The sequence below is a fragment of the Oryx dammah genome, unplaced genomic scaffold, assembly GCF_014754425.2.
Source record: "Oryx dammah isolate SB20612 unplaced genomic scaffold, SCBI_Odam_1.1 HiC_scaffold_28, whole genome shotgun sequence".
NCBI lineage: Eukaryota > Metazoa > Chordata > Mammalia > Artiodactyla > Bovidae > Oryx > Oryx dammah.
The window spans coordinates 1,294,249-1,317,510 of NW_024070212.1; the positions used below are offsets into that span (position 1 = coordinate 1,294,249).

Genomic DNA, 23,262 nt, shown 5'->3' on the forward strand with positions numbered 1-23,262 from the left:
AAAGACACTTTACAAGAGGGACTCTCATTTTTGCTGTCTCCTATGTGTGGGTGTGTGCTAAGCTGCTTCAGTCATGTCCGACTCTGACCCACCAGGCTTCTCGGTCCACGGGATTCTCCAGGGAAAAATGCTGGAGAGGGTTGTCATGCCCTCCTCCAGGGGATCTTCCTGATCTAGGGATTGAACCTGAGTCCCCTACATTGGCAGGCAGTGGACCTCCCTGGTGGCTCAGACATTAAGGAGTCTGCCTGCAATGCAGGAGACCCCAGTTCAATCCCTGGAGAAGGAAATGGCAGCCCACTGCAGTATTCCTGCCTGGAAAATCCCATGGATGAAGAAGCCTGGCAGGCTACAGTCCGTGGGGTCGCACAGAGTCGGACACGACTGAGCGGCTTCACGCCACTTCTTAACCACTAGTGCTGCCTGGGAAGTCCTACTACCTCCCGTAGCTAGGCTTTTTAAAAAATAGTTAGGCATTTTAAAAATGACAAGTCAAAGAGGCAACCCTCTTTGCTAGTAAAAAACCTAGTGAAACTATTACCTTCTGGGCATCCCTTCTTAAATGGTTGTATATTTATAATTCATGCCTTTACTAGAAACTGGGGAAGTCCCTGTACCATCTCTGGCAGATAAAGATACACAGTCAGGTATCAGGAGTCAAGAATATGGGCTGTGGAGACAATCTATCCTTTACAGTCTCACCTCCTCCCAAGGGGGGGGGGGGTCCTCAGTTTCCTCATTTTTATGATATTAATTATCTCCTGATAAAGGGTTTAATCAAGTATAATTTTTTTCTAAAAAATTACCAATTAAAAGGGGGTATTAAGAACAGATATATTTTTATCTACTTATACTAATAATATTACTTCAATACAATTTATACTAAATGTGGATAAGATTTCCTATCTTGATTAATAGCCATGACAGGAACAACTTTTTACTGAAAGGCTACTGTATAGGTGCCAAAATGTTTAATACATTTCCTGTAGTACTCACAATGACCTGTGAAATTTATTATCCCCATTTTATAGGCGAACAAATTAAGTCTCAAAAAGATTGGGGAAACTGCCTAAAGTCACAAAGCTAGTAAGCTACTAATAATTCATACTCAGAACTAACTGACACACAGGATTATTCTCTCAACTACTCTACAGTTTCTCTGAAAAAGATTAAACAATCTGCAGAAATTATATAATCTGAAGTAAATACAATCCCAGTTCCTGCAAATACTAACTTATATTTGACAACTCAATACTCACATTGGTTTTTATTCACTGAAAACGAGTTAAATGGTAAGTTTTTTGTTTTAGCTCTATTACATTTAATTAAAAGGCTGGATCTGAGAACCATCTCTTACCTGTGTTGCTATCTCCACTCTCCATAGATGGTTTACCGGTTTCTGATGGATTGTTCATTCTTGAGTCTGCAATAAATTAGAGGAGATTTCTTAAAACTTGGGGATGTGGTTGGGTAGGCAAAAATTGTGGCAAACAAAAAGGTTAAGAATACTGACTAATGTTACAGCCCTAAAGTTCAAGGAGAGATGGTGTCAAAACTAAAACATTGCAAACTATATTAAGATTTCATCTGAAAGAAATTTAAGATTTCCTTAACTCTGAAATGATCCACAGATAAATTATCTTTTAAAGAAATATAAGATTCTTCCAACAGAGATAACAGAAATCTAACCTGAAAAATTATAAATATAATATAAAAAAGAGGAAAATGATTTATAATATGAAGCATAGAGTATATTACAGAAACAAAATGGGGGGGGGTGAGAAGTATACCTCACAACATAAAATATGTTTTTCCCAAATAGTTTCTTTTTTCCTAAGTAAAGACATTCATTAATTACAACCTAAATAAGCTACTGGTAATCTTGATAACAGACTGGACAATAACTCAACAGAATAAAGAGAAAACATGTCTAAGAAAAATAACTCCATATTTACTCTCCATGGCCCCCCCAAAAAATTAAACATGCATCAAAGTGAAAATATACCAAATTCATACAATTATAAACTAGTACAAGAAGCTGGACTACAAGGCATAACAGATACATCTAATAATTACAAAACTAAGTCACAATCATACTCACTTAAAAATGATACTGCCTTGATATCCTAAATGGACACTTTCATAGTAATAATTTTCATCAAGCAATATTAATTATCTTAGAAGATATGCAAGAGGGAAAACAAGAACAAGTGCGCTTTATTCCTACCTCTAAACTATACTTTTATATATTATATATCTTATTCTATTTCTCTTGTGAGCTGAAACAGCATATTTATAATCAAATAAGTTTACTGTCAAGCAAGTTCTAACTTTTCTGCCCATCAGGTTAAGAATCATTTAACTATAATCATTAGTAAAGAATAACACTTTAACTGTATTTATTCAGATTTTTGACTCAAGAGCTCTTTTGTCATCTGCTTAAATGTTTAACTAGAAAATCAAAATAATCATTAGTAGTCCCAATCATGTTGCCCTTAGTTATTTCATCCACAGGCATAACTCTAAGCATCAAGAATCCTCCCATAGATTTCATTTCCAGTCTGGAAGCCGTGCAATGGCTTCTCTAATAGTTTTTGAAACAAATGCTTGCCTTATGGGTTTAAGCAGTTCTAACATATCTTTGTTCTGTTCTTCACATGTTCAGAGTTCAAATTTGTTAAGTCTGCAGTCATAAATGAAGGCAGTTTTATAACTTCCTTCCCAGACCCATCCAGAAACATTTAAATATCATCTGAAAGCATACCAAGTTTTGAAAGCAACAGGTGTACAGCTTAGTAAATATCAGCTTTCTGAATGACTTAACCAAAATCTTATGAATGGCAACAAAAGTCACAATAAATCGAATAGAATATACTAATAAAGCATACGTGCTGCTCAATGCTTCCTTTATAATGTATTTTAAAACAAAATGGGAAAAAATGATGAACTAGCTTACATTCATCAGAAGGGTAACAATTTTCTTCCCACAAACCATAAAAACAAAGCTGTAGGCATAGTTCTTAACAAGTCATGGTCTTGTATAATTCATATCTTGGTTTCCACATGTATAAATTAAAAATTATGTCAGATATTCTGTGTGAATCTTCTATGCATTTTCTATTAAACTCTCAAGAGTTTAACACACATACACAAAAATAAATAAAATCAAATTCTGACTAACTATACAACTATGAATGTTGTACACTGGAATCGAATGGAAAAATGTTTAAATGATATTAACTGTGAACTGAAAACAACAGAATTTCTAATTCTAAAATATAATGCCAAAAATATTAAAAAAGGTACCTTCCTTTCTTGAGTTCCCAACTTAGTAGACGTAAGAGAGTAAATACAAGTAAGTTTTATTTATGTTTGAAGCTTTTTTTTTTCCTCTCTAGGCACACTAAACTGACTGTTGAGTCTAAAACACAGTCTACAGGTTGCTCTTGGACTCAATTCTTGACATCAGTTTGTTATTTTAGTCATTCACCTTTTTTCATAGTGGTTTCTATCATGTTGTATAAGTATTACTACTATCTTGGGTTTAGACCATGCCTTCTGCCTAAAAATTCAAACATTTTCAGATCTATTATTTTATTATGAGCAACTGCAATGGTGTTGGGGACAGCCTCCATTTTTCAAGTGGGAAAAATTACATACAGGAAAAAAAAATAATCCAGGGTTCATAACATCACTTGGAGATGTGACCAGAGTAACCCGAAGTGGTTTCAACAATTCTTCATATAAACAGGAAAAACTCAGCACAAAATATGGTCACTATAGTCAGAGTACATCTAAAAACCAAAGTGCCTCAGTCTATTTTAAACCTTTATCAAAGACAGTTTATATATTCAAGCCACACATTCCTCTCCCCAAATCTTATTGTTCTTTAGGAAAAAAACTCTAAAAACACGCTTTCCTGCACTTAAAAATTGTTTCCTGAAGAAGAGAGTTGATTTTTAAAAATAAAAAAGGCTAGTATTAATCAAAATTTGAAAACAGGTAACAGTTTCTAAAATCTGGAAATTGATCAACAGTCCTACTGCAGTTAACCATTCCAACCACCTTCTGCGTTAGGATTTACGGCAACAACCGCGCACTATGGCTCCAGCTTACTTTTCACCAGGCGCTTTTGGTTTTTAGATAAGACATTCATATTCAGTATGCAAAACATTTTTACTAATATGTATATATTATCGAGGTACACTTTATATCTTGTTTCAGATTTAGACTGTTTTTTTTAGAACAATATGAAATGCTCTCAACAGAAATTCCCAAAAAGCAAAAAATGTCCTCCATTCAAGTAGAACTCTAAATCCACACTATTTATTGAAAATATCCTCTGAACCAGAAGAGCTAGTGGTAGGGAGGAACTTACTGTAAATTCAAGCAGGCTTACGCTTTGCAAATACTCTCTTCCTTCCCAGCTCAGTCCACTCATCCCCCCTCCCACAAGTTGGTTGCATATGCGATTAAGTATTTATGCATAGTCAACCCTACACACACTATTTCCATATTAAAGCTTATAAGAAAGAACTGTGCTGGTACCCACCTAGGACACAGTCACTGCAGTCCAGCATTGCTGTGAAATCTTCTAGAGGTTCAGACAGTCCAAAGCAAGGAAGAAACAGGTAGCGGTTTGGTGTGGGAGAAAGAAGGTACTACTATTTCTAACAAATCTACACTATATTCTTTAGAGAACAAGGGTGGGAGGTGGAAAGTGGATTACGGGGAGAAGCAAAATACAACTTCAGTTACACCATAGCAATCTTCAACTGAATAAGGAAACTTCAGTTGCTCAGAGTAGTTTTAGTCTCTCTTACCAGCCAGGACTGACATTGTCAAGGCAACTGAAGCATGAAAAGTTCCCCTTTTTGTAATAAAATAGAAACAAAGATTGCAGCTGGCAGTTTCCATAATGAAGCTTAATCAGTATGCGCGTGATTAGGGCCTTATGCAAATCTCTCCTCGTTAGCACAGCAGCCAGCACTTTGAAGTCCACGAACAATTCATTTACAGAATACACTGAAAGCACCCCCTGCATAATTTAAATCATTGCATAAATATTTATCAGTCTATTTGCATATTAATTGGCAGTGCATGAAGGGAAAAATTATCTCCTGAGTGCCAGCATAATAATTAGGAGGATAAAATGAGATTTCTTCCAATGGTCTGGCTTCTTGGACCTAACTTAAGATAGTACTGAGTGAGGGAGAGGGGAGGGACAGGAGACAGTGCTCTGTTAAATGCCACTGAAATGACACGTACAAATTAGAAACAACTCTACAGACTTAAGCACCTTTAATCTCATTCCTGCTGGCAACAATGACTTCAGTAATAAGAGGATTTGCAAAAAGCTTTCGACACAATCCAAATAATCCCAAGGAAACAATTAGCAAGGTAGAAGCAGAACACAGGGCTGTCAAGATGGTGCTAGCCTACTGATAGAGAATTTTCCAAATATTAACATACACTGCCAGGGGAAAGTCCTAGTTTAAAACAAGGAACCAATAAATGTCTGGGAGCAACGCAGCATCTATAAAATTACCTTCAAGAGTATGAAAACTCATTAGCTACAAATTCTCTTATACCATCAAATTAACCAAACAGATTAACTGAATGCCACGTATCACAAAATATCCTTCCCCCATCAAAATCAATCTGAAGTGTCTGACAATTTATTTACAATATCAATCATCAAAAAATGGGTCATTAAATTGTGGAATTACTTAGTATCTTCCAGTAAATTTCACTTAATGGATATGAATCTATAAACTTAAAATACTTACAAAAAATATGTATTCAACTTAAAATGAATTTACAAGGTAAAACATCAATCCCCAATTTTTTAGGTATTACCATATGACAATATTCTAATGTAATCATTAGACAGTTTGAGAGATTTCTAAAATCCCATGAAATAGGCATTACTACTCCTTTTTAAAAATAAGGAAATTGAGGGACAGCTTTAGAGCTGAAGCATTTTACCTAATGTTACACGAATGATTTGGAGTCAGGATTTAAAACCAGATTTTGCTGACATTAAAACTTGAGCACCTGGCCACTACAATACCTGTGTACAAATTATACATTTAGGGAACTGGCACACATGGAGGGCTGAATCAAGCAGCAGACTGAAACAGTTTATTTTCAGCGCAGTAAGGAAACTGTCGGTGGCAGTGACTTTGTGTTTAACAGTCAAGTGTGTGTGGACACACAGAAGAGTGCACTGGACTTGAGAGCTCTTAACGGTATCATTTCATTAATAATTGCTTTTATTCAGAACTTATCCTCAAGCATGCCAAGTGTCTGATTCTTACAGGTGTGCATATACCTTTCCCTAACAGTAAGGATGAAATGAAACAATATGCATATAAGGAAATGAAACATAAGATTTCTCTAAGGGATGTTCAAAAGATTTCCCTGCAAGTCAACAACTTTGCTAGGAACAGAAACAAAAAGCTCTCTTACCTTTTAGATCAGCACTCTATTTATATTGCTAGTTTTTCTGTTTTATAGAACCACAAAATCTGCAAGAGAGGGAGTTTGGGGGAGAAATTTAACACTGACATGTAGTACCTGTGAGACTTTCCCTCTTTGAACCTTCCTTTCCTCATCTGTAAAATGCTGTCTTTTTCATGAGGCTGCTGTGAGGATAAATGGACCTGTGCTTCCCAGACTAGACCCTGCACTGGAGCAGGAGGTTGCTGTGCCAGAGCAGACATGAAGACCCAGGACCAGCGATTTTATTCAATAATAAGTCACAATACTTTGCATTAAAACAATCAATATACTATGGAACAGAAAACGAAACAAGTGAATTTTTCAGGGAGAATGTACAACTTCTACTTGGCAGGAAACTATGAGAAGTAGCGATGAATGTGATTAGAATTTAGTGGATGTCAGTCAATAAATGTTTTTTTCCTTCTTCTGCCTTCATAAAATTTTGCATTTACTGCCTGCATTTATCACAGAATCTCTTTGAACCTCACAATCTACCTTTTTCTACCGCATGCAGTCTATACCACTCAACTATATTTCTGATGCCAATTAGGTCTTTCATGCATTAGCCATGGATGACTGACAGCTACAGAGAGACAATCAGAGGCAACTAAGGAGAGTTTACTGGAAGATACCTGCAGGGCAGTATGACCACCCTTCTCTCCCTCAGGTCAACAGAGTTCCACAGGGTCTTTCTGCACAGCAGGCCTATGCCTCACCAACTCACATAAGTGAAGTCGCTCAGTCGTGTCCGACTCTTTGTGACCCCATGGCCTGTAACCTGCACCAGGCTCCTCCGTCCACGGGATTCTCCACGCAAGAATGCTGGAGTGGGTTGCCATTTCCTTCTCCAGGGGATCTTCCTGAGCCAGGGATCGAACCCAGGTCTCCCACATTGCAGACAGACGCTTTACCCTCTGAGCCACCGGGGAAGCCTCCAACTCACATAGGCTACTATGAAATGTGAGCCCTCCTTCCCCTCTACTGCACAACTCACCATCTTCACCCCAGGATGAGGGAGAGAGAAGGCAGCATGAGATGCAACTATCCAGGATGACACGAAGCCTTACCTCATCCAGGCTGCTGACTCTGCCACAGTGGTAAGGGTGAAGAAAACTCCCTTTCTGTCACTCTTGATCTAGGTACTTTGTGCATTCTAGACAGAAGGCTTAAATATTGGAAGGCTGTCCAAGCCTTTCATAGATGGATCGGGGGAGGGATGGCCACCATTTCTCCATTAGAGTCCCCTAACCATGGAATACTTAGATATTAAAGAGGAACAGACAGTGAGCTTTTTCCACAAAATCTCAAATGGTCTTGGTGGCTCAGCTGGTAAAGAATCCATCTGCAATGCGTGAGACCTAGGTTCGATCCCTAAGTTGGGAAGATACCCTGGAGAAGGTAAAGGCTACCCACTCCAGTATTCTGGCCTGGAGAATTCCATGGACTCTATAGTCCATGGGGTCACAAAGAGTCGGACATGACTGAGCGACTTCCACTTCAAATGTTCATTTGGTCCTCTGTCTGAAATAGCACATTAAAGCTTAACCTAAAAAGAATATCCTTTTTAAAAAGAAGAACCATTTCTGGGAGGTCTGTGGGGTTGCTATTCACACTTCAGCATGAATTAAATCAATTATAAACTGCTTTCCTTTTTAAGACCTAGTTTGGCTTCCCTGGTGGCTCAATCAGTAAAGAATCTGCCTGCAATGAAGGAGACCCGGTTTGATTCGTGAGTTGAGAAGATTCCCCTGGCGAAGGAAATGGCAACCCACTCCAGTATTCATGCCTGGAAAATCCCATGGACATAGGAGCCTAGTAGGCTGCAGTCCATGATATCGCAAAGAGTCGGACACAACTTCTTGACCAAACCACTGCCAAGACATAGTTTAGGAGTTGATTAGTAAGGTAAACAATTGTTTCCATTGGAAGAGGTCAATAAATACTCTTTTTAAAAATAAATACTTTTATTAAGTATAGTTGATTTATAGTGATTCAGATGTACAGCAAAGTAATTCAGAGACATATCTTCAGATTCTTTTCCATTCAGTTCAGTTCAGTCGCGTCTGACTCTTTGCAATCCCATGAACCGCAGTACACCAGGCCTGCATCAACAACTCCCGGCGTCCACCCAAACCCGTGTCCATTGTGTCAGTGATGCCATCCAACCATCTCCTCCTCGGTCGTCCCCTTCTCCTGCCCTCAGTCTTTCCCAGCATCAGGGTCTTTTCAAATGAGTCAGCTCTCCGCATCAGGTGGCCAAAGTACTGGAGTTTCAGCTTCAACATCAGTCCCTCCAATGAACACCCAGGACTCATCTCCTTTAGGATGGGCTGGTTGGATCTCCCTGCAGTCCAAGGGACTCTCAAGAGTCTTCTCTAACACCACAGTTCAAAAGCATCAATTCTTCAGCGCTCAGCTTTCTTCACAGTCCAACTCTCATTCATACATATCAGTGTTAAAACCATAGCCTTGACTAGACGGACCTTTGTTGACAAAGTAATGTCTCTGCCTTTTAATATGCTGTCTAGGGAGTAAGCATCTTTTAATTCCATGGCTGCAGTCACCATCTGCAGTGACTTTGGAGCCCCCCAAAATAAAGTCAGCCAGTTTCCCCTGCTTCCCCATCTATTTGCCATGAAGTGATGGGACTGGATGCCATGATCTTAGTTTTCTGAATGTTGAACTTTAAGCCAACTTTTTCACTCTCCTCTTTCATCAAGAGGCTCTTTAGTTCTTCACTTTCTGCCATAAAGGTGGTGTTATCTGCATATCTGAGGTTATTGATATTTCTCCCGGCAGTCTTGATTCCAGCTTGTGCTTCCTCCAGCCCAGCATTTCTCATGATGTACTCTGCATAGAAGTTAAATAAGCAGGGTGACAATATACAGCCTTGATGTACTCCTTTCCCTATTTGGAACCAGTCTGTTGTTCCATGTCCAGTTCTAACTGTTGCTTCCTGACCTGCATACAGGTTTCTCAAGAGGCAGGTCAGGTGGTCTGGTATTCCCATCTCTTTCAGAATTTTCCACAGTTTATTGTGATCCACACAATCAAAGGCTTTGGCATAGTCAATAAAGCAGAAATAGATGGTTTTCTGGAACTCTCTTGCTTTTTCAATGATCCAGCAGATGTTGGCAGTTTGATCTCTGGTTCCTCTGCCTTTTCTAAAACCAGCTTGAACATCAGGAAGTTCACGGTTCACGTACTGCTGAAGCCTAACTTGGAGAATTTTGAGCATTACCTTACTAGCATGTGAGAATGAGTGCAGTTGTGCAGTAGTTTGAGCATTCTTTGACAATGCCTTTCTTTGGGATTGGAATGAAAACTGACCTTTTCCAGTCCTGTGGCCACTGCTGAGTTTTCCAAATTTGCTGGCATATTGAGTGCAGCACTTTCACAGCATCATCTTTTAGGGTTTGAAATATCTCAAAGATGGAGAAACTCCATACAGTCAGCAAAAACAAGACCGGGAGCACATTGTGGCTCAGATCCTGAACATGAACTGTTTTCCATTGAAGGCTATTAAAAGATATTGAATATAGTTCCCGTATTATATACCAGGTCCTTGTTGTAATCTGCTTTATATAGTAGTAGTTGTAGTGTGTACATGTTAACCCCAAATTTCCAATTTATCTCTTCCTTACCATGTCCCTTAGTAACGATAAGTTTGTATTCTATGTCTGTGAGTTTATTTCTGTTTTGTAAATCAGTTCATCTATAGAATTTCACTTACTTGTCTTTCTCTGACTTATTTTTCTTAAAGATGGTAATATCTAGGCCCATCCACGCTGCTGCAAATGGCGTTATTTCACTCTTCTATGGCTGAGTAACATCCCACTGTGTGTATATGTATGTTTCATCTTATCTAGTCATCTGTCTTGGCTTCTTAGGTTGCTTCCAAGTCCTGGCTACTGTAAACAGTGCTGATATGAATACTGAGGTGCATGTATCTTTTTGAGTTGAAGTTTTCAGATATATGCCCAGGAATGGGATTGTAGGATCATATGGTAACCCTATTTTTAGTTTTTAAAGGAATCTTCCTACTTCTCTTCATAGCGGCTGCACCAATTTACATTGCCACCAACAGTGTAGGAGGGTTCCTTTTTCTCCACATCCTCTTCAGCATTTATTATTTGTGGACTATAAACAATAGCCATTTTGACTGGCATATGTGAATGATGCCTCCTAAGGTTGCAGTACAGGGATTTCAGGACACACACACCAAAAAAAAAACCACACACACACACACACACACACACACACAAAACACAATAAACCCCCAAACCCCAAATGGAATGTCTATCATTTACTAAAAATCTAATTACCAAATACCAAGCAGTATTTATTTTTAGTAATTATGTTTTATCAAATCTTTACAAAGCATTCAACTTGGGTTTCAACAGGAAACTTAAGTTTTTCCAGAAACTTAACTTTTTCCTTGATTTATTTAACAATTATTTAAATTGTCTAATTAAATAAGAAGTATAAGCTAGTATGAAAAGGCCTGACAGCACAAGCCAGTAAGTGAACCCCGATACTCATACACCTCCCGCACCAGCAGCAGCTATGCACTGGCATCCCAAGGAGTAAGCACTTAGCATGCTGAGGGTATCATCAGGATGTCTCAAGCGGGAACTCTGAGGGCATCAGTTAAACAGATCTGTCATTTAGGTGGTGGTTTGTTAAGAAAGCTGCCACACTAGAACGTAGCCAGTATCAGGCTCATGCTCTGGTCTCTTCCTTAACCTGTGCTACCTTCTACAACCATGCCACAGCTCATTGACTGCTCAACCCAACACTCTGGCATTCTTCGGTAAACACAGCATCATGACAAAATCCAAGCCTGGATTGCTTAGCTGTAAAAGCTTAAATCTTGTGTAGTTCTACTCAACTTTTACCATTACACTCCACTTTTACATTTTATCATCCTGGTTTTTATTTCTATAACTGTCTTTTGTTTTAAACAGTTTTGCAGTCATTCGTCTCATGTAACACATTCAATAAGTATTTACTGAGTGCTGTCAGACACTAGAATAGGAATTGGGACTACAAGGCTGAGTCACAGAATGCTTACAATTCCACAGTAGACAAGATATTAAACAATCATCTAAATACAGAACATGGCTAGGTGGTAGAGAATCTACCTACCAATCCCTGATCCAGGAAGATCCCCTGAAGAAAGAAATGGCAACCCACTCCAGTATTCTTGCCTAGTCAGACACTTAGCAACTGAACAGCAGCAACAGCAGTAAATACATAACTACAAGAGTGAAAACCCCATGGAGGAAAAGAACAGGTGGACAACACAGATCTGTAATTCATTTTGACATCCTTGGCTAATCTTAGAGGTCTCCAACCTTAAGAACAGGAATGTGACTTTTTCTCTGATCACATTTCTCAAATCCATGAAAAACAGACTTTGTTCTATTTAAAACCACGTGCTGCTTTGGTTATTCCCATCCGTCCTTTGAACTAGGCTTCCCAGGTGGCTCCTGATGAAGGTGAAAGAGGAGAGTGAAAAGGCTGGCTTAAAATTCAACATTCAAAAAACACAGATCACGGCATCTGGTCCCATTGCTGCTGCTAAGTCACTTCAGTCGTGTCCGACTCTTCACGACCCCATGGACTGCAGCCTACCAGGCTCCTCTGCCCATGAGATTTTCTAGGCAAGAGTACTGGAGTGGGGTGCCATTGCCTTCTCTGCTGGTCCCATTACTTCACGGCAAATAGATGGGGAAACAATGGAAAACAATGAGAGACTTTATGTTTTGGGCTCTAAAATCACTGCAGATGGTGACTGCTGCCATGAAATTAAAAGACACTTGTTTCTTAGAAGAAGAGCTAAGACAGACCTAGATAGCATATTAAAAAGCAGAGACATCACTTTGCCAACAAAGGTCCATCTAGTCAAAGCTATGGTTTTTCCAGTAGTCATGTATGGATGTGAGAGTTGGATAATAAAGAAGGCTAAGTGCTGAAGAATTGATGCTTTCGAACTGTGGTTTTGGACAAGACTCTTGAAAGTCCCTTGGACAGCAAGGAGATTAAACCAGTCAATCCTAAAGGAAATCAACTCTGAGTATTCACTGGAAGGACTGATACTGAAGCGGAAGCTCCAATACTTTGGCCACCTGATGCAAAGAGCTGACTCACTCATGCATTTTGCAAACAAGTTAAATAAGCAGGGTGACAATATACAGCCTTGACGTGCTCCTTTGTTATTTTGCTCTATACCAATTTTACTGTCACATGTGTAGATTCATGCAATCACCACTGCAATCAAAATACAGAACTATTTCGCCACAAAGAATTTCCCTACTGCCACCCCACTATGGCTAAGTTAAATATGAAAGTTAAGTAGGATGACAATATACAGCCTTGCCGTGGTCCTTTCCAAATTTTTAAGCAGTCTGTTGTTTCATGTCCAGCTACAATTGCTGCCTCTCAACCTGCATAAAAGCTTCTCAGGAGACAGGTAAGGAGGTCTGGTATTCCCATCTCTGAGCAATTTTTGTTGTGATCCATGTAGTTTATTGTGACCCACAGTCCTGTCTGTCCTGGGTGGCTCTGCACAGCACGGCTCATAGCTTCACTGAGTCTTACACGACAATGTGAAGGGTGATCTATGAAGTGAAAAAAAGTGAAAGTGAAGTCACTCAGTCGTGTCCGACTCTTTGCAGCCCCATGGACCATAACCTACCGGGTTCCTCCGTCCATGGGATTTTCCAGGCAAGAGTACTGGAGCAGGTTGCCATTTCCTTCTCCAGGGGATCTTCCCGACCCAGCGACACTGCAGGCAGAGGCTTTACTGTCTGAGCCACTAGGGAAGCCCAGGAAGGGCTCATCTATGAAGGGGATGTGCTTAATTGCCTTCATATCACCTTCAGTGACATGTCCATTTTTTTCCTAAATTTTTCTGAAAATGCAAAAATCTGTCGCTTTGCTTCTTTTGGCCATTTCCCACAACTTGTGGGATCTTAGTTCCCCGACCAGGGATTAGACGGGGACCCTTGGCCATGAAAGCATGGAGTTCTAACCATCGACCAGGGAATTCCCTCTAAATCTCTTCTTTTCTAAGGATTTGTTTTTTTCTGGTCTAGTTCTGAGAATTCTTTATACATTGTCGATAACAATCCTTCATCAGGTATGTGCTTTGCCACTGTTCTTCCTTACTGTGGAGTCTGACTTTCTATCCATTTAACAGAGTTTTGCACACAGAAAAACTTTTTAATTTTGATAAAGTCCAGCTTATCCATTTTTTTCTTTTACAGACTGTGCTTTTGGTGTCATGATTAAGCAGTTTTTACTCAGGCCTATGTCTTAAAATTTTTCTTCTGTTTTTAATCCTAGTGTGAGGTTTAGGGTAAAAGTTTTTTTTCCCCCTCATTTGTTGAAAAGACACTCCTTCACTGTTTTTGTACTTTAGTCACAAATTCATTGGCTGTACTTGTATAGATATTTCTGAGTTTTCTATTCTATTCTACTAATCAATGTGTCAATGTCCCTAATATTGAGCCTTGATTCTTATAAAAACTCTTGAAATTAAAGATGGATTCTTCACATTTTCTTTTCAAAATTTTATTAACTTTTCTAATTCTTTTGCATTTCTGTATTAATTTTAGGATAACAATACCTATTAACAATCTTAATAGAGTTAATGAATACACACTACTATATAAAATAGATAAGTACAAGGACCTACTGAGTAGCACAAGGAATTGCACTATTTTATAATAAACTATAAAGGAAAAGAGGGCTTCCTAAGTGGCTCTGTGGTAAAGAACCCTTCTGTCAAGCAGAAGTCGGGGTTGGATCCCTGGGTCAGCAAGATGCGCTGGATAAAGGAATGGCTACCCACTCCATTATTCTTGCCTGGAGAATCCCATGGGCAGAGGTCGCAAACAGCTGCACACGACGAAATGACTGAGCAGCGCAGCAGCGATGGAAAAGACTCTGATTTCATGTATCACTTTGCTGCATATCAGAAGCTAACAACGCTGTAAATCAACCATGCTTCAACAAAAAACCAAAAACAAAAAAAATCTTAAAGGAATTTTAATAGGAATTACATTAAATCTGTTTATCAGTTGGGGAAGAATTCGTCTTTCCTATGTTGAATCTTCTAATCCATGAACACAGCACATCTCTCCATTTCCCTTAATTTCTCCCATTAGTATTTTTAAGTTTTCAGCAAAGAAGTCCTGAATATGTCCTGCTGGACTTTAAATTAAATATTCTTTTTGGGTAAGGCTGCTAGAAACAAATTCTATTTGTTTTCCTCCATCTAAGAATATCTTGATTTCTTCCTTCATTCCTGAAGGATATTTTTCCTGAATATAGAATTTTTGAGCTCTTTCTGTACTTGAAAAATATTTTGCAAATGCTTCATAGCCTCCATGGTTTCTGATGATTAATCCACTGTTGTTGGAACTGTTTCTCCCCATATATAAGCTGCCACTTGTCTCCTTGTATTTTCAAGATTTTTCCTCTGTCTCTAATTTTACCTAAGTTTTATTATCATGTGCCTTGCACATTTATTTGGTCCATCTTGTTTGGAGTTTGCTCCGTTTCTTGGGGGTGTAGGCTTGCGTCTTCTGCCCAGTATGGCAAGTTTGCATCCATTGTTTAATTGCTTCTCAACCCTGCATTCTTTCCACTCTTCTCTTTCTCTTGTCAGAGTCTTTTTCAGTCATAATCCTACAGGTACCTGAGGCTCTGTTCATTTATTTGTCCTGCTAATGTCTACTGTTTTATCTTCAGGATCCCTTTGTCCCCTCCATATTCTACTATAAGCCTACCCAGTGAGTTTTTTCTTTCAGTTATTATGGGTTTCAATGCTAAAACTTCCATTTAGCTCTTTATATTCACAATTTCTTTATTGAGGTTTTCTGTTTTTTTCACTAAGCCTTTATTTTTTACTTCTTTTACTGTTTTGGTGAAGAAATTATGAGTGGAAATGCTTTAAAAAATTATGGGAATATGTTAAAAAAAAAATAGAAGCCAGCTTGAAACGTCTCCCATTGACCAACTTTTGGACAATTTGGACAAAGTGAAAAAAAAAAATGATGAATTATAACCATTACTCACAGAAAGCCATGAGTCCATGCTTATATAAAAATAAATGAACAGGGAGAAGAAAAAGTTCTTCCTTACAGTAGAATGTCAGGAAAAGCAACATTTGGAAACCATTATATTAGGTTGATACAAAAGTAATCACGGTTTAGGGCTGTGAATTTTAAATCATTAAAACTTGGCTCAAACATATCTTTATTAACAAAATAGGAACCATTTCAATTGACACATTTTTGCCAATGAGAAATAAGTTTGTTTACTCCTGTAGCATAAAAATCCTTTCTTCAGGATTCTTGAACTCTTGGCAAGCATTTTCTGTCTCCTGCTGGTTATGGAAGTGTTTTGCCTGCAAAAAGTTGTCGAGATGCTTGAAGAAGCCGAGGTTGGTTGGTGAGAGGTCAGATGAATGTGGCAGGTGGGGCAAAATTTCATAGTCCAATTTGTTCAACTTTTGAAGTGTTGCTGGTGCAATGTGCAGTAGGATGCTGTCATGGAGAAGAACTGGTAACCAATTCTGCTGACCAATGCTGGCTGGAGGCCTTGCAGTTTTTGGTGCATCTCATCAATTTGCTGAGCCTACTTCTCAGATATAATGGTTTCACCAGGATTCAGAAAGATCACACAGGCAGGAAGACCACCAAGCAGTGACCTTGACCTTTTTTTGGTGCAAGTTCGGTTTGGGGAAGTGCTTTGGAGCTTTTCTTGGCCCAACCACTGAGCTGGCAGTCACCAATTTGGTATAAAATCCACTTTTCATCAAACATCACAATCCAATTGGGAAATGGGTCTCTGTTGTTGCACAGAATAAGAGAAGACACTTCAAGATGACAATTTTTTTTTGATTTTCAGTCAGCTCATGAGATATCAAACTTTTTCACCTTTCCAATTTGTGTGAAATACCAAATGACCATAAAATGGTCGATGTGGAATCTTCGGCAGCTTCTGTAGTCATAAGAGGATCAGCTTCGATGACTGCTCTCAGCTGTCCACTGTCCACTTTCGATGCCCAGCCACTATGCTCCTTATCTTCAAGGCTCTTGTCTCCTTTGCAAAACTTCTTGAAGAACCACTGCACTCTATGTTTGTTAGCAGTTCTTGAGCCAAATGCATTGTTGATGTTGCGAGTTGTCTCTATCGCTTTATGACCCATTTTGAACTCAAATAAAAAAATCATTCAAATTTGCCTTTTGTCTAACATCATTTCTATAGTCTAAAATAAATATAAAATAAACAGCAAGTAATAAGTTATAGGAGTAAAAAAACAAAGCAGGAAACGTGCATTAAAATAATGTATAACATAATCTCATTTATTTAAGAATGCATCCCAATATGAAATGGCAAAGTTCAACAATGTAAAACCAAAGTTACTTTTGCACCAACCTAACAGTAGTAAATTCAGTCAAGAAACAACCAATGCTAAATTTAGTGGGTGAAAATTTGATGAGAAAAATTTACAGTTTGCACACAAAATATAAGACTTCCCAGGTAGCGCTAGTGGTAAGGAACCTTCCCATCAATGCAAGAGACTTAAGAGACAGGTTGGATCGCTGGGTTGGGAAGACCCCCTGCAGGAGGGCATGGCAACCCACTCCAGTATTTCTGCCTGGAGAATCCCATGGACGAGGACCTGGTGGGCTACAGTCCATGAGGCTGCTAAGAGCCCACAAAATATATGCTAATTACAAAGGGAAGAAGTGTGCCTTGCACTAAGGAAGCTTGGTAAACACCACCGTAACTGAGTGATCAAAGGAAGTACCACTAGTCAAGAGACAGATCAAGCCTCTACCCTCTAAAAAATGAGAACACGTCACTCCTGTGAGATTCCTGCCATAGACACATAAACCTGAATCTAATCATAAGGAACTAGCACACAAGCTCTAATTCAAACACATTCCACAAAACATATTCTTCTAAAGTGTCACAGTGCTGAGAAATCAAGGAAAGACTAAGGAACCAGTCCAGATGGAAGAATACTAAAGAGAAGTAACAACTAAATGCAAAGCAGGATCTTGGATTGAATTCTTTTGCTATGAAGAGCATATCTAAGAGAGCTAAAAAAATTTGAATACGGTCTACAGATTAGTTGGTAGCAATGAATTATTGTGAATTTCCTGAGTTTTATGTTTGCATCAAAGCTATGCAGAAGAACGTCCTTATTTGCAGCAATTATATATACTGAAGTATCTGGGAGGGACAGAGCATCAAGTCAGCAGCTTACTCTCCAAAGGTTCAGGGAAAAAGTTATCTGTACTATTTTTCAACATTTCTGTATGTCTAAAATCATTTTACAAGAAAAAGGAAGATACAGCAAAGATCTGGGGGTGGGGGGGTGGCGGAGGAAGAGATCAACAAACAACCGTACACTGTTTCATTATCCCAGTAGACTCTTGCTCTCTCCAGTCTTCAGCAATCTCTGATCACAAGATGCATATTAACACAGGTTAAACTATAATTCTTCCAGAGCATGAAATGTACAGATAATCTAGTATCAGAGTGCACTTGAAGTAAATTAAACAGTATTGTGATGGGCATCTCAAAATATGGTGGAGGAGTGAATTTTACACTGAATTAATGGTAGTTCAGATTTAAACTCAGATCTAAGCACTATTGGACAACTTTCCATAGCTTGTATCGTATCACTTACTTATTATCCAAAGAAAGAAAAATAATTTGAAACCCAGCACAACCAAAAATGTTATTAAATAGTTTAGAAACTCAGTTAATTTTAAATAAAATCTACCCAGGCATAAGAAAATATTATAAAGTGAATTTTACTTTATTAAAATTGGAAGTATAGTTGAATTTTCAACATGGTATTATAGATATATTTCATATTCTTTTAAAATTACTATTTCAGTGCCTATACAATGCACTATGTCCAACTTTTCCTACTTATGAGACCCTAATCAAATGACTTCATATCCTTTATGGGTTGAATTGTGTCTTCCCCAAAGATGCTAAAGGCTGGATCCCAGGATATGTGAATGTGACCTTATGTGGAAATAGGGTCTTTGGAGATGATCAAGTTAAGATGACGTCATCAGGGTGAGCTCCAGTCCGATACTATTGCTGTCTTTACAAAAGAGGAAAATGTAAATACAGAGGCAGACACACACAAAGGGAAGACAAGAAGAAGGCATGGAACAAGTTCTCCCTCACAGCTTTCAGAAGGAACCAACAGTGGCAAAACCTGAATCCTGAATGTTTAGCCTCCAAGATTATGAGAAGATAAATTGCTCTTGTTTGAGGCACCTGATGTATGGTACTTTGTTATAGCATCCCTAGGAAACTTAACACAACATGTGAACCTTAATCGTCTCATCTGAAAAAGGGGAAAAATCATGCTGTCTCCCAAGGCTGTTCTTAAAATTAAAACGAGAATGTTAGTTATTTTGACAATAATCAGGAATTATAAAAATAACAGGATGATTTTAATATTCTAATAAATATTCAATATATACTACTCAAGATTTTTTCTATTTTAATCTTTAAATAACATTTCTTAAAAGTATAAATTTTCCCTTTTAAAAGTTTCTTAAAAACCACTTTATTGAGATATGATTGACATACAAAAGGCTGTATATATTTAAGGTATACAAACTCAGTAAGTTTGGAGATAAATATACATCTGTGAGACTACAGTTAAAGCCATAAACTTATTCATCACCTATAACTTATTCACATTTCCTTTTGTGTCTCCCATGCCACTTTGTTGTTAATTAAAAACGTTTTTGTGGCAAGAGCATGTAACTAAGATCTACCCTCATGGCAAAATTTAAAGTATATAATAATCATTACTGTTAACTATTGTCTGAGAACTTAAAATCTAATTTCCCAACACATCCCCCACCTCCTCGCAAAAAAAAACCCAAACCCACTAAATGGCTGTCTGGCCACATAAGCACTATACAGCAATCCCAGGTAGCTGTGACTCAGAGAGCTGGAAACAATCAAAGGATTTGGTTGGCCAAAAGTGGATGACAAAAGAATATAGAAAGTTTAAAAAGCTGACCATCTATACAAAAAATATATACATTTGTAAATACTGCTTCTTGTCTTTGCTCTACTTACTTTGTAAGTGAAAGCATACCTGTAGATGTGTCTAGCACATGCCCAACAGAGCAGGAATTTAATAAACATCAGCAGCTCCAGCCCTACCTCACCTCCTTTCCCTTTCCTCAGTGGAGGAGGAGTAGCTTCAAGTAATATTTAGGGTACTTACGTAACTTTGTAATCTCATCATGATGTCACTGTATCAGTAAATTTCTTCCACCTTCACAAGTTCCAGTTAGAACAGAAAGGTACCAATTTAATTAATGCTATTTCTCATTTTGAATAGTAGAGATTAAAATGCACATGAATTTCAATGCTATGCTATGAAATCTCCACACTACCAGGAATGCAACAGTTATGTGTGCCTGTGTGCTCAGTCACTCCATTGTGTCTGACTCTTTGTGACCCCATGGACTGCAGCCCGCCAGCCTCCTCTGTCCATGAAATTCTGCAGCCAAGAATACTGGAATGGGTTGCCCTTTCGTGTTCCAGGGGATATTCCCGATCCAGTGGTAGAACCCACGTCTCCTGCATTGGCAGGTGAATTCTACATTGTGCAGCCCCACTTTCTTTGGGCCAGGCAGGTTGTGGCAGTAATTTTGTGAAAGATTCCTGAGGAAAAGTGAATTTCAAAGGATAAGTCAGGTAAGATAAGACAAAGACTCTCCTAGTTTGAGAAACTCAGGCATTTTAGTTATTTTACTAAAGAAGAAGTATTTTCTTTAAACTTTTATCATTACAGTTTCATTTAAGATTATAAGCTTTTGTTTATTCCAAAGCCAGTGATTTCTTTGGAAGGAATGATGCTAAAGCTGAAACTCCAGTACTTTGGCCACCTCATGAGAAGAGTTGACTCATTGGAAAAGACTCTGATGCTGGGAGGGATTCGGGGCAGGAGGAGAAGGGGACGACAGAGGATGAGATGGCTGGATGGCATCACTGACTCGATGGACCTGAGTCTGAGTGAACTCCAGGAGTTGGTGATGGACAGGGAGGCCTGGCATGCTGCAATTCATGGGGTCGCAAAGAGCCAGACACGACTGAGTGACTGAACTGAACTGAAAGCCATCAGACACCTGAAATGTCTTAATTTCTGACTAATACTCTGCTATAATATCGATATTTTTTCATTAATGGTATCTTAGCTTTATTTTTAGGTTAATATTCTATTTATTTTTTAATTGAAGGATAATTGCTTTACAGAATTTTCTGTTTTCTGTCAAACCTCAACATGAAATCAGCCATAGGTATACATATATCCCCTCCCTTTTGAACCTCCCTCCCATCTCCCACCCCATTCCACCCCTCTAGGTTGATACAGAGCCCCTTTGAGTTTCCTGAGCCATATAGCAAATTCCCGTTGGCTGTCTATTACATATGGTAATGTAAGTTTCCATGTTACTCTTTCCATACATCTCACTCTCTATAAGTCTATTCTCTATGTCTGTTTCTCGATTGCTGCCCGGTAAATAAATTCTTCAGTAACATTATTCTAGATTCCGTATATAGGCATTAGAATACGGTATTTATCTTTCTCTTTCTGACTCACTTCACTCTGTATAATAGGTTCTAGGTTCATCTACCTGACTGGAACTGACTCAAAGATGTTTGTCTTTAGGGCTGAGTAATATTCCACTGTGTGTATGTACCAAAACTTCTTTATCCATTCATCTGTCGATGGACATCTAGGTGGCTTCCATGCTCTCGCTATTGTAAATAGTGCTGCAATGAACAATGGGATACATGTGTCTCTTGCAATTTTGGTTTCTTCAAGGTATATGCCTAGGAGTGGGACTGCAGTGTTATATGGTGGTTTTATTCCTAGGTGTTTAAGGAATCTCCATGCTGTCGTCCACAGTGGCTGTATCAACTTACATTCCCACCAACAGTGCAAGAGCATTCCCTTTTCTCCACACCCTTTCCAGCATTTATTGTTTGTACACTTTCTGATGATGGCCATCCTGACCGGTGTGAGGTGATACCTCATTGTAGTTTTGATTTGCATTTCTCTAATAATGAGCGATGTTGAGGATCTTTTCATGTATTTGTTAGCCATCTGTATATCTTCTTTGGTGAAACAGCTGTTTAGTTCTTTTCCCCACTTTTTGATTGGGTTGTTAGTTTTTCTGATATTGAGTTGTCTGAGCTGCTTGTATACGTTAGAAATTAATCCTTTGTCAGTTGGTTCATTTGCTATTATTTTCTCTCATTCTGAGGGTTGTCTTTTCACTTTGCTTATAGGTTCCTTTGCTGTGAAAAAGCCTTTAAGTTTAATCAGGTCCCACTTGTTTCCTTTTGTCTTTATTCCCGTTACTCTAGCAGGTGGGTCACAGAGGATCTTGCTTTGACTTATGTCATCAAGCGTTCTGCCTATGTTTTCCTCTAAGTGTTTCATAGTTTCTGGTCTTACACTTAGGTCTTTAATCCATTTTGAGTTTATCTTGTGTATGTTGTTAGGAAGTGTTCTAATTTTATTCTTTTACAGATAATTGTCCACTTTCCCCAGCACCATTTATGGAAGAGGCTGTCTTTGCCCAATTGTATATTCCTGCCTCCTTTATCAAAAATAAGGTACCCATAGGTGCATGGGTATATTTCTGGGCTTTCTATCTTGTTCCATTGCTCTATACTTCTGTTTTTGTGCCAGTACCATACTATCTTGATGACTGTAGCTTTGTACTATAATCTGAAGTCAGGAAGGTTGATTCCTCCAGCTCCATTCTTCATTCTCAAGATGGCTTTGGCTATTCGGGGTCTTTTCACTTTCCAGAAAAACTGTGAAATTTTTTGTTCTAGTTCTGTGAAAAATGCCATTGGTAATTTGATAGGGATCCCACTGAATCTGTAGATTGCATTTGGTAGTACAGTCATTTTCACAATATTGATTCTTCCTACCCAGGAACATGGAATATCTCTCCTTCTGTTTATGTCATCTTTGATTTCTTTCATTAGTGTCTTATAATTTTCTCTGTACAGTTCTTTTGTCTCCTTAGGTAAGTTTATTCCTAGATATTTAATTCTTTTTGTTGCAATGGTGAATGGGATTGATTCCTTAATTTCTCTGATTTTTCATTGTTAATATATAGAAATGCAAGAGATTTGTGTATTGATTTTGTATCCTGCAACTTTGCTAAATTCACTGATTAGCTCTAGTAATTTTCTGATACTATCTTTAGGGTTTTCTATGAACAGTATCATGTCATCTGCAAACAGTGAGAGCTTACTTCTTCTTTTGCAATCTGGATTCTTTTCATTTCTTTTTCTTCTCTCACTGCTATAGGTAGGACTTTTCAGAACTATCTTGAATAATAGTGGTGAAAGTGGACACCCTTGTCTTGTTCCTGATCTTAGGGGGAATGCTTTCAGTTTTTCACCACTGAGGATAATGTTTGCCATAGGCTTATCATATATGGCCTTTACTATGTTGAAGTAGGTTCCTTTTATGCCCATTTTTTTGAAGAGTTTTAATCAATAGGTGCTGAATTTTGTTAAAGGCTTTTCCACATCTATTGAGAAGATCATATGGTTTTTATCTTTTGATTTGTTAATATGGTGTATCACATTGATTGATTTGCATATATTGAAGAATCCTTGCATCCTTGGAATAAACCCAACTTGATCATAGTTTATAAG

The 23,262-nt window shown here is 38.3% G+C and overlaps 1 protein-coding gene across 1 annotated transcript in view; it reads right to left on the reverse strand.

Annotated features, from left to right (window-relative positions):
- The window catches only part of POU2F1 (POU class 2 homeobox 1), a 204,433-nt gene that overhangs the window by 84,727 nt on the left and 96,444 nt on the right, over nucleotides 1–23,262 (reverse strand). Inside the window, exon 2 of the mRNA XM_040229954.1 lies at nucleotides 1,358–1,423. Coding sequence (XP_040085888.1) covers nucleotides 1,358–1,423 — 66 coding nt within the window. The remainder of the gene's footprint in view (nucleotides 1–1,357; nucleotides 1,424–23,262) is intronic.